Source organism: Numida meleagris, chromosome 1 (genome assembly GCF_002078875.1).
Source record: "Numida meleagris isolate 19003 breed g44 Domestic line chromosome 1, NumMel1.0, whole genome shotgun sequence".
Lineage (NCBI taxonomy): Eukaryota > Metazoa > Chordata > Aves > Galliformes > Numididae > Numida > Numida meleagris.
The window spans coordinates 15,542,953-15,554,887 of NC_034409.1; the positions used below are offsets into that span (position 1 = coordinate 15,542,953).

Consider the following 11,935-nt stretch of genomic DNA (forward strand, 5'->3'; position numbering starts at 1 on the left):
GCTGTTAAATTCCAATTCAGTGATTCAATTAGTCACACTCAAACACTTAGAGAAGAATACACCACTTGACTTTTATTTCTGAGATAATGTAAACCCACATATGTCTTATGAGATGGTCCTAAGGACTGCACAGTATTGTATGCCAAGAGGCCGTGGGCACACACTGGAACACTGAGGTGTCACCTGAACACCAGGCAGCACTTCAGTGCTGTGCAGGTGGCTGAGCGCTGGCACAGCAGCCCAGAGGCTGCGGATCTCCTCACTGGAGATCTCCAGAAGCCGCCTGGCCGTGGCCCTTGGCACCCTGCTCTGGGGCTCCCTGCTGGAGCAGGGCTTGGGCCAGTTGGATACAGAGGTCCCTACCAACCTCAGCACATGTAATTTGTCCGCTTTCCTCCAGCGAGGGCTCAGTGCCGAAGGGCTCACAGGGCCGCGCCCGGCCGTTGGGGAGCGCCGGCCGACTACAAACCCCACAATGCCCCGGGGAAAGGAGTATCGTTCGAACCTGCCAATGAGAGCGCGCGTCGCGCGTCACGTGAGCGAGGCGCGATTTCAAACGCACAGCCGGCAGCGGGGGGCTGCCTGGTGCTCGGCGGCTTCGCAGAAGTGAGCGGCGCCGGGCCTCGGAGCGCCTTTCGTTACGTGCGGCTGAGGAGCTGCGCCTGGGGCCAGGGTGGTTGCAGCTCCGCAGGAAGCCCGCCTGACGCCCACCTGACTGGAGCGAGAGGTAACCGTACTGGGGGGCCACCCGAATCAGCTTCTTGCCACGCGTGAGCTCAGAGTAGAGCGTGTGATGGTAGCGGCGGGTCTGCCGCTTGTCTGTGCCGCGAGGAGCTGTGTGAGGCCGCGCGCAGTGCCCCGTATTAAGAGCGCGCAGTGTCTCAAAGCACACTTGTGTAGCTGACATTATTGCATGTAGGTGTCTTCAGAGGGAGTGTTTCCCTCCTTACTGTCTCGGCAGTGACAAAAAATCTGTGACTTAATTACTGTTTTTGAAACCCACTGCATCACTAACTGTGTTTTCCAGAGACTATGGAGGAGGGGAAAGACATGGCATTGCATCGCTCCAGTCGTGTGGCGGAAGAAAAGCTGAGTACTTGCGTGGATGGTAGGTGCAGAAGATGCCGGGAAGTCCTCCATCTCCCTCATTCCAAATGAAGAGCATTCAAACTGTTTGACCGCCTTCATCTGCTTTGTATCCTGTTTTGTGTTCTTTTCTTTGGATGGGATGCTGTCACCAGACTCACACTTGGGTGTCCTTAAAACGTTGTGGAGCTCTGGTGTTAAAGCACGTGGTGACATGAGGTCATCAGCCTCTCCTACATATCTAATCTGAGCTCCTCTCTTTTCCTTATCTGTTTGTTGCTGATTCAGTTAATATTTAGTGCGTGAATTGGTTAAAAGGAAAACTAATTTTTCTCATGACCTTTTGTTAATGTTCTATACTGACCTTAACTAGAAGGGAACTGACTGATAGGACAACTGCCTTGTCATCCAGTTCTTGATTATATATTCTCACTTCTGTCTGCAGGCTGCTTTTAACCTTTTCCCACCTCAGATTCCATGTTCCTGTTAAGGATGCTTAGAAATTACTGTTAGATCTTTCATGGTACTTGGGCATCTGTCACAATTCTGATCATACAGCTGCACCTTTAAAATAATAAAAATGTGTTTAAGTTCAAGGAAATCAGTTACTCAAATGTGACAACTGAACATGCTGTCTGGTGTCAGATTCAGTAAATTATGAAAACATCATGTAGTCATTTTTATTGCAAATCCCTACTGTGACAAAATCTTAATAAAGTTGTTATAGTTTCAGACTTTCCTCTTCTGGCTGACGAAAAGTTTGATTTTGACCTTTCACTCTCTCCAGTAAGGTATGTTAATGCAAACAGGTAAATAAATATGCCTTTTAAAATGCAGATAGCATAAGATCCTGACTGACTTATTTTTCTTCATAGTGGAAGTGAAGATGAAGTTTTTGTTGGACCTCTGGGACACAAAGAAAAATGTATCGCTGTCAATATTGAAGCGACAAGAAGTGCTGAAAAAAAGAGGGTGCCCCCTTCTGATGAGAAACTCATGTGGAGCCCACTTACAGGAGACAAATTTGTGGAAATTTTCAAAGAAGCTCATTTGTTAGCACTGCGGATAGAAAGCGGAAGTAAGAGTGAGGAGAAGAAAATAAGCCAGTCAGAAGAAAATGAAGATGAGATTACAGAACAATTTGCGGGGGACTTGAAGTCAAAAATGAAAATACTGAAAAGCCACCATATAGAGAAAAGTCCTCGGGCTGTTAAGAGGGAGACGTACTGTGTGGGAGATAGCCCTGCCAGTATGCTGCTGCCTTCTTTTCAGAAGGAATCAGATAAACTTCTGTCAGGTGACAAGACACGCATTCTTCATATTCCTTCAGACAGAAGCCCTGTTAAAATTCAGGCATCTCCTACAAAAATCAACAGTTCACCTCTGACACAGGAACAGAAAACTAAGGAAATAAAGAAAACAACTGGCAAACTGCTAATGCCAAAGCTTTCATCTACTCTTGGAAAAAGCAGTATGTTGACTGTAGAAAAGGTATACGTCCTCTGCGTAACAATGTTTTCCTCAATCGTGATCTTTGTTATAGAAATGTTTAAACTGTGTACTAGTCTTATAAGTGAACTTTTAATCTTCTGAAGTTTCTCTGCTTTTTACAATCCTTGGGCAGGAAAAGTCCCGTGCTTAAAAAAAGAAAAGTGGGGCAGATATGATGATCTAGCAGCTACCTGGTTTACTTATGACAATGCAGAGAAACGGCTGGCAAACTTGTAATTCTGTTCTGGTTTTGGGAATGCCATAATTCCTGGCTGCTGTTTAAATACTGGTTTTGATGTGGATTTTTCTGATAAAATTACTGTGCGACTTGCTGTGCAGAAAAGAGTTTGTACGCTTTTAACTCTTGTCAAAGGAGCTAAAGGGAAAAAAGCACAACTATTTTGATATGACAGGATGATCTTCCTAGTTCTGAGTTCTCATTCAGTCTGTATCTCGTCTCCAGTCATGGAAAACACTGATAAGCAGTGTAAGGTTTAGGAAGTGGCAATGAAATAAACTGAAAATAGTAATCTAGGAAAACAGTAAAATAGAATTGCAAGGCAAAAGCTGTTTGTTAGTGGCCTTTGTGCTACAAACACAGTCTCAGGAATATCTTTGGGATTTTATTATCCTACCCCATATAATTTTAGGCGCCATTATGTAATCCAGACCTTACTGAAAACGGGATATTGGCTCTGTGTGAGCCCTCACTGATAGAAAATGGACTGTTTCTTGATCTCTTTTCAGGTGCTATAAGAAAAAGTACAGACTTAATGCTTTCACAGCCAAACTGTACTCTGCTACCGCTCTAGACAGGTACTTCAGGTGATGCAGTCTGCTATTGTGGTGGCTCATCCTCTGCAAGTTTAGAGTAAAGCAGAAGAGTATGCATTAAATGGAGATCTCATCGTTGTGAAGAACAACTATTACAGCACATGATTATATGAAATGTGCTGATTACAGCTGCATAACTGTCCTTCAGTTGATTTCTGTTATGTGTTCAAGCCTTTTCTAATGCTCAGCAAATATACTCAGAAGGCTAATTTAAACTATAGTGGTCTAAAGACTAAAGGCATGACTGGATTCAAAGGCTTCTTCATTGGCTCTTGGCTCAATTTCCTAACAAAATCAGCATGTACAAAAGCCTTTAAAGTGGTTTATAGAAACATACCTTTTAAAATGTTGCATTGAAATTTGCAGGCCAAACCAGGAAAATATATTAGTATTTCTACAAAAAGAGATACAGCCAGCGTGGGATCATCTGAAGATCTAATTTCAGATAAATCAAGTGCTGCTTCAGATGTCTTTGAGTCTTCATTCAGTGGTAGTTCCTCAGCGCAGGACAAAAAAGTCCTTCCTGCACCAAATAAGGTAATGATGAGCACTCTTAACATGAAAACAATCCTTGTTCTCTTCCTATAAGAACGGAAAACTGGGTATAGTTTACTTTCTAATTTAAAGCTATATTTTTGCATGTAATAGGTTTGAGGAAAAGTATTCCCTGTGCTGTAATTGCTATCTTTAATGTTTTCTATGTCAATACCACAATGAACATACTTCAGATAAGCTAAAAATATGTTGGAGTAACAAGCATAGCCATTTTAAAGTATTAGCTGCCGATATGTGAGTGGCAGTTTTAGGTAAGAAACAAATACCATATGAAAAGGCTGTCATAACATGCATGAACATAGAATAAGTTGTTTTGGAGCTGTAGGCACCTACTTAGCTCTGTATGGCTCTGCTGTAGTACTGCTTTATACTTGTTTTCAGTGTATTGCTGTGGTTTCCCTGAGGATAGTGCAGGTGGTGTAGGAAGAAGGCGTGAGGTATGCAGCAGGAGACTGACAGGCCAGTGGAACCTGACGTTTGGCTTGGCTTGTTTGCACTCATGGGGATTGCTTGTCATCTAGCTTGCTTTTCTGAAGGTGACACTTGCATACTAACAAATAAGCAGGTGATAACAGGTTTACCAGAAGCTACCTGTCCACCCTTACATAACAGCATAACCCCCACAGTCCTGAAGAGTAATGTAGTGTCATGGTATCTATTTAATTTCTTATGGAAAAGTTTCTGATGTAGGATATAACTTCCTTAGGAGTCTTGTATAATCTTAATATGAAGAAAAAGGAAATTGTTTTAAGTCTGTACTCGGGTTTGTGGCAGGAATAAAAGTAACAGCCTACTTCCTCAATCTCCTATTTCAGTTCTGTATGATAACCTAGATATAATGAATTATTTCTAAGAGATCTTGGTTTTTTAACCTGTAACCCAAGGAAGGAATTTCTCCAACAGACACAAATGACTGTAATGCCAAGCAGAAGCATAGCAAAGTAACATACTAAATAATATTTTTGTCTATGTCTGTGATTCAGCCTGGTTTAAAGAAAACGCATCTGAAACTTCCTGGTGTTGCCAGTGGTCTCGCAAGGAAAAGTACTTCATCTTCTTCATCGTCAGTTTCCAGTGTGAGCTCAAATCTGAACTCAAGTTTACCCATTTCTCCCATAGGAAAAAGTGGTAAGTGCTCTTACTAAAGATTCGCCCCACAAATCAGTTTTAAAGTAGATAAGCAACTCTTGTCCCATGGGTCTAAATGTTTTAGTGGTGTCTAGTACATACAAGCAGTAAGAAATGATTTGAATGGAGAATAAAATTATGTAGTTTAGCCAAACAGATCCCCGTGGACTGAAGATAAATATTGAATTTCTTCCACTGCTTGTACTGACTAGACTCCTGTAAGCCTGATACCTACGTGTCTGATGCATCTGACAGCTAGAAAGTAAGGAGTGCCTTACAAAGTCTGTTTTTGCTGTACGCTGTTTTCTGTTATAGCCAAGGATGTAAGCTCCTGAATGCTGTATGCTTATCTGACTTGAATTATTAAGAAGTCCCACAAAACAAAAAAATGAACTTAAGTTGTTAGGTGTGAACCCTACTTCCAAATTCTAGTAAATGCATGGGTTTTCTTGAAGCAGACTGGAAAAAACTCAGAGTTAATCTTAGTTATATTCAGTTATACTGTAGTAAAGATGTCATAGAATCACCTGGGTTGAAAGGAGCTCAAAGATCATCTAGCTCCAACCCCCCTACCATGTGCAGGGTTGTCAACCACTAGACCAGGCTGCCCAGAGCCACATCCAGCCTGGCCTTGAATGCCTCCAGGGACGGGGCATCCACGGCCTCCTTGGGCAACCTGCTCCAGTGCGTCACCACCCTCTGAGTGAAAAACTTCCTCCTAATATCTATCCTAAACCTCTCCTTCCTTAGTTTAAAACAATTCCCCCTTGTCCTATAATCATTAACCCAATCAACTTGACCCTTACAGTAACTTCAAAGGATTAAGAAAGAAGTCTCCTAAAAGCATTGGCAGATGTAAACACCACAGTTCTTGTAGAACTAGCAAGATTCCAAGCTACGGCAAATTTTTATCCTACACTTTGTTTCTGGGCAGATAATAAAGTTTCTATCAGAAGTTAAGGCTTAGTAAGAATATTTATATGATAGGTAGTATAGGAAGTTAGGATTCATCCTATTATTGAAAGTAACATACACACTACAAGAAAGAACCTTACTTGTAAGGAGTAGTTCAGCCTGTGGTGTTAATCAGCGTAACTTAAACAAGCATTGGAGCGGGTAAGATTTAATATTATATCCCAACTCCGGTGAGCGAAAATGCTGAAAATGTAACTTAGATTGCAAGTTGTTTTGGCATTCCTTGAAGAACATTCTTCTACTTAATTGCACTAATTTATAATTCAGATAGTCGGTGAGGAGAATTCCTAAAACAGATGTCATTGCTTGAGTGTTCAGGGAGTAAGTTTTCATCTCAAACTTAAGTTGTTTGCTAATAAATTTAAATGCAGTAAATCACTGTTTTTCTGTGCAAGGTTAATCATTTTGATTAATCAAACTTAGCGATAAACAATTCAGAAATGAAACTTAGCTTTCTATTTCAGGAAAACCGAATGCAACTTCAAAAACTGGTGTGAGTGGCTCTAAACCTTCATCTAGTATGAATAGACTGTCTCTGGCCAGACCAACCAGAGTGTCATCTCTGCACGCTGTCAATACTGAGAGATCCAGCAAGCAAGCGAGATCAGCTAGTACTCCCAAAATATCTAGTGCTGCAAGCTTGGCTAAATCTTCAGCTTCTGCTGTAACAGTGCCATCCGAGCCCGAAGGCAGTGGAATTCAGAGGCTGAGGTCTCTCCCCAGTCTGCAGAAGCTATGTCAACAAAATAAAGACGGAAGTACAACAAAAGGAAGCCTGTGCCCAAAGCCCAGGGCTAGAGTTCTGTCAGTTCCTACAAGTCAAACTCAGATTCCAGTGAAAACTACAGGTAAGCATATGCTTTACATCGCCTTCTGCTGATTTGGCTTATAAAATCAAGTGCTTCTTTGAGTGCTTGTTGTCTTTCACCACATTTCTATCTACTTCTTGGTAGGAACAAGTATTCTAATTGAAAGGTATCTGTAGTTCTGAAAACTAAAGATGAATATGGATAACAATTAACAAAGGATTTTTCTTTAGATATAACACCAAACAAGTCAGCAACAAAAGCAACACCTTCTCTTGGATTAACATTTTGTGGCAAAGTTGGAAGGTAGGACCAAATTGAATATACTTCTTTGATAGTTGTAGCAAGTCTTCAAAAGCAAGCTTCTCTAGTCCCTTGAGACCCTCCAGGTCAAGCTGTGTTAATTTCTGAAATGATTTGGGTGGGGGGGGAATCTACATCCAAAACACTTCAGAAAGAGGATCACCTTTGTAGGGCTGAACTAGGGGTATTCATAAAAATTTCTTTTTGAAGTAAAACCCCTACTTTGCTGTAGTTGTTGGCTTCTCGATGATCACCTTTCACTTACTGACTAAAGGTTAACTGATTTCTGTTGTCTGATAAAAATTGTTTGAATCAAACTTTCTAAGAACTTTTGGCTCGTTCACGTGCCTTTTCTTAGTGCCATGGCAGTCAGCACACCCCTGAAAGCTTCAGAAGATGGGATATTTCAGATTCCCTGTGAGAGGCCTGTCCCCATGACTCCTGCCAGTTTGAAGCGGTCTGCCTTGCCTACTCCTGTCCGTCGTATCTCAGGATTTCCAGCAGCAACTCCTAAAACCACACCAAGATCAGTATTTTCTCCACACGTTGAATCTGTTCGCCGAAGTTCCAGCTTTTCTACCAGAAAGACACTTACAGCTGGGTAAGGAGGAATGCCCCCCACTCTTCAATGAAATGGAGGAATGAAATAAGTGCAGCCAAATTGCTTCTAAATGAAACTGAATGACTTCCAAGTTTCAAGGATTTCTTCTAAATGTTTAGAGTAGAACACTTGAACATTTAGATACAGTATAGACCTGATGTAGATGTATATCTTGTGATTAGTAAAATACAGTCAGCCTTAAGATCAGTCGATATTAAAAGTGAAGAACTATGATCTCCTAGGAAGTTATTTGAATTAATTGAGCTAGTGAGCAACTTAAAACTTGTATCTGATACTCCAGTTGAAGGTAGTTGTAGCTGGTATTAATTTACTGTTGCCTTCTAATGAGCAGTGGCTAGTTAAATAAAACTCAGTTTTGCTTCACACGGTTGCCAATTGCTTTTGTAAAATTACTTTGAAGCATCAGTCAAAAAGTGAAGCATTTCTGACTATTGCATTTTGACATTTTTCCTTTGCAACAATGGCTTGTACAAAGGGAGAATCCTATGCTGCTGCTAACTACCTGTCTAATTTCTGTGAGAATAATTTTACTGCCTTCATACCGTCAGTCCAGCATCTTCTCACAGGTGCATATACAGGCTTGCTTCAGGGCTGGTGGAGATGAAAACTGAAAGCATGAATGATGCACTTAACCTAAATGCCCCAAATAGTGTTTTCTCTCAGGGAAGCCACTGTCTCTAAATTGAAATTCACTGTCTCTAAAATGACTTTATCATGCTGATTAGATTACGGTTCCTTACCAGAAAACCCATGTGTGAAGCTTAGGCAGCACGTATGTGTCAACACAGGCATAAGATGAAATTCTTCAGAGCCATTAGCTCATTTCATTGCATATGTAGGCTAAAATTCACAGCACTGAATATTTTGTATTTTTCAGGAAGTCAGCATGCTTTTGGATCCAAAATACATGAAGGCAAAACCTTAAGATAAAGAAAATAAGGAGAAAATGAAGTTAGGGCACTGGGCTCTGTGGAACACTTTGACTTTTGTCTTATCTGTCTTCAAAAGTTCCTGCTGATTAAAGTACTCATTGCCTATGTTCTTCCTAGTTCTAAACAGATAAAAGAGACGCAGTCGTCATCTTCAGATGACCCATCTCCTCCACCTGTGCAGCCTCTTATGCTTGACTTCTCACCAGAAAAAGCTGTGACAGAAATAGCAGAAGACAAATTAAAAGAGGCTGGAGCACAAAATCAGCTGGCTGAAGAGAGACAAACTAAAGAGGTAAGAAAAGAGAATCCATATTTCTACAGAACTAACTACTTGAAAATAAATGAATTCAGGCTGAGGGATTAGAAGAAAAAGCAATTCAGCACACATAAAATGGGTTACCTCTGTGCATGCACCCTCTAGTGCCTATTTCTAGCAATGAACATCTGCTCTGTGCTCCCACTGTTCATTCCTGTATCAAAGCTGAATGGTCATATACTTGCAGATTTCATATTGAACTTTCACTTCTAGGTAAGTGCTGCAAAATTCTTGTGGACTGAGTTAGGAAAGCACTATCAAGGGCAATTCCTATCACAACCATGAAGCCTGTTAGGAGGAAAAAAATGCGCTGTTTTAGACAAATTCAGTTGCCTAGCAGCAATGTAAGTCTATGTCCAGTGCTTAAGGTTTAAACCCCAAATCTCACATGGCAGAAAAGTCAGTTATGTCACATACTTAATCCACTGAATGCTTTGTTTCCCCTCTTTCCCATGATCTAGTGGCTTCCTTTTGAAAGCTGGCACACAACAGACATTAAGGAGAAAGCTTTCAGAGCTACCTTAACCTGTCCAAGTGCTATAGATTACCAAAAATCCAGGTGTAAAATAAACTGTATAGATGAATTTTTCAGTGTTACTGCATCAGTTTTGCCCTGTATTAGCTGATCTACTGACAGACATGAAATACTGTTCTAGAATAACTTAGTACATATATGAAGTAGTTAAACTGGACAAAATGTAACTGAAGTCTGGAGCTCTACAGATTTGCTTGTATATTTAAACTGGCTAAATAACATTGCACAACTGTTGTAGTTTAACAACTGTCAATAGTAAAGGCTTCTTTTTTTTAAAATCAGACTTAACTTACAAGTGAAATTATTTAATGTTCCAAAGATCTTTTGCTTTGTCTTGTTGTATTTTCTCTATTTGTGATAATAGCCGTTGGCAGAACAAAAGCTTAAGATATTAAGATATTATATATCTTTTTTTTTTAAGATATTACTCGTAGATATTGGAGCAGATAACTGTCTCCCACAAACTTTGGAATGTGGAAGTAGACCTCTGATTGACCTCTCCAATACTCCTGAAGTGAATAAGATTATTCCTCTAAAGCCTACATTCTCGGGGCAGGTAAAGGTAAGTTATATTTAAGTATTGGGGGTGGGATGGGAAGGAGCAGGAGGAGGTTGGAGAATGAGAACTTCATTTCTTAGAAATAGTTTCAGGCATTAAACTGTTCCTGGAGCAGTAAGTGAATGCTGTCTTCAGCAGAGCAGGCATGCTGACTCTCTTGTATCACCTTTCTTCTAAACCCCTCCTTAGCTGAAAAGTGTGTGCTGGAACCTAGTCCAAATCTGACAAGCATTTCTGAGCAAGTGTTTTTCTTTTTGTACACTAGCAGCTTGAAGGTGGACTCCTCCAGATGCTTTCAGATGAGTGGTGGTAACTATGAGAACGTAGTTTTTGACATTAGGTGGACTTGGGATCAATTTAATATTAGACCCTTCAAAGTAACTCAGAAGGGGATCACAGAAATCTTGACTTCGGGGGCACGTTCAGAGCAGTTCAGAAATGCTCTGCCACGCCTGGGTTATACTGTCACTTGAATATGCATAGCAGTGAAACCTAAAAGAAGCCCTTAAGGCTTTTAAGGTGAGCATGGGGAACATCCACCTTGTGAGAAGCTTGTGCTTGTCGAAGGGTAAGCTAGATCTTTAACATCTGAACCTAAGCACTTGTGTGGTGCTTATATCTGTCCTTTGGATAGTAACAGGAATCCTACATTTAAAAAAGTAATCGAGAAGACTATGTTAAGAGATTATCAGTACTAATTATGTACAACAGCTAAACATTATCATTTTTTTCTTTCAGTTAATTGATTTGAGCTCTCCTCTTATCACTCTGAGTCCTGATATAAACAAAGAAAATTTGGATTCCCCTCTGTTGAAGTTCTGAACCTGACTGGGAAGATCACAGATGCTAAGACCTCTTCAACTGTTTAGATCCCACTCTTCCCTCACACAGCTTGATGAAGATGGATATGGAACACCTGATGAATTCTGTTGCTGCTGCATTTCTCATGGTCCTGATCTAGTCAAATTACAGGGTTCTTCTCACAGATACAACACAGCCATGTATCTAAACTTTGTTGGTCTAAGCCAAAAAGGAATAGTCTCTGTAGTGGGAAGCTTTTTTTTAGTTTCTAACAATTGCCCTTTGCCTCCCTATCCCCTATGTGCAATGAAGATTTAATTTAAAATAAATGGATTGTTTAGCAAACTGCTGTACAAAATATGAATGTTTTGCTACAGGCTTTAGGCAGACGAGTTAGTGTTTCACTAGTACTGTTAGAATGCAGATAGAGCTGGTAAATGCAGGTCAAGGGTTTTTTTTAATGCAAACTATTCCAAGTCAGGAAACTTTTAACTGTGAATGCTAGTGGAGTATACTAACAGCAGCAGATAGCTGAATGATTGCACCTTTCAGAGGAGAAAGCGGCAGCATGTTATTGCTTGACATAAGGAGGTTTAACTTGAAGTTTCTCCCTTTCAGAGTGGAAAAATGCTTTCCTACCCGAGTTTCCCACGCTTCCTTGCATGACATGAAGACTTCACATTATGGGGTGTAAACTGAAATTAAAATGCGCACAATATTAGCCCATAATTATTAAGACAAGAAGTGTGTCTTGGGGACCAGAGGCTCCTCTTATGTGAGTTCTGGCTTAATATATTGACTTATTAAAGTTTATCAAGAGAAATACGTCTTCGCCGTTGGTATTCGTTTAAAAAGCGGTGAAAGCCAAGCCCTACCCCTTCCTCGTGCCGCTGTAACGGGTTGCGCTGGCGGAAGGGGCGGGCGGGCGGCAGGAAGGGCCGGGCCGCAGCGGGGCGATGCTGGCGGCCGGGCGCCGCGTGGCCTGCGCCGTG

The 11,935-nt window shown here is 41.0% G+C and overlaps 1 protein-coding gene and 1 long non-coding RNA gene across 6 annotated transcripts; one reads left to right on the forward strand and one right to left on the reverse strand.

Annotated features, from left to right (window-relative positions):
* On the forward strand, positions 552–11,831 carry GTSE1 (G2 and S-phase expressed 1). Of its 4 annotated transcripts, none has more exons than XM_021384646.1 (13): positions 552–727; positions 1,028–1,108; positions 1,814–1,877; positions 1,962–2,577; positions 3,778–3,948; positions 4,950–5,094; positions 6,534–6,917; positions 7,109–7,181; positions 7,537–7,779; positions 8,850–9,024; positions 10,005–10,145; positions 10,408–10,451; positions 10,881–10,967. In XM_021384646.1, exons 2-13 carry the CDS (start codon positions 1,033–1,035, stop codon positions 10,882–10,884), a joined length of 2,136 nt encoding a protein of 711 aa, XP_021240321.1. In that variant the 5' UTR covers positions 552–727; positions 1,028–1,032; the 3' UTR covers positions 10,885–10,967. The 4 variants fall into 4 exon arrangements, with proteins under 4 accessions (XP_021240321.1, XP_021240322.1, XP_021240318.1 ...); XM_021384647.1 differs by having other exon boundaries at positions 10,411–10,451; XM_021384643.1 differs by lacking the exon at positions 10,408–10,451 and having other exon boundaries at positions 10,881–11,831.
* LOC110392407 lies at positions 3,823–11,884 on the reverse strand. 2 transcript variants are annotated; one of them, XR_002434342.1, is made up of 3 exons: positions 11,819–11,884; positions 8,541–8,720; positions 3,823–3,934 (listed from the first exon to the last, which is right to left on the reverse strand). It is a non-coding gene; the product is annotated as an uncharacterized LOC110392407 (long non-coding RNA). The 2 variants fall into 2 exon arrangements; XR_002434343.1 differs by lacking the exon at positions 11,819–11,884 and adding an exon at positions 9,133–9,943.

Bases quoted from the DNA above. Each gene is read 5' to 3' on its own strand.
- GTSE1 (XM_021384643.1), top strand. From the start codon at position 1,033: ATGGAGGAGGGGAAAGACATGGCATTGCATCGCTCCAGTCGTGTGGCG. The intron at 1,878-1,961 runs GTATGTTAATGC...TTTTCTTCATAG, and splicing joins CTTTCACTCTCTCCAGTAAG to TGGAAGTGAAGATGAAGTTT. The intron at 5,095-6,533 runs GTAAGTGCTCTT...TTTCTATTTCAG, and splicing joins TTCTCCCATAGGAAAAAGTG to GAAAACCGAATGCAACTTCA.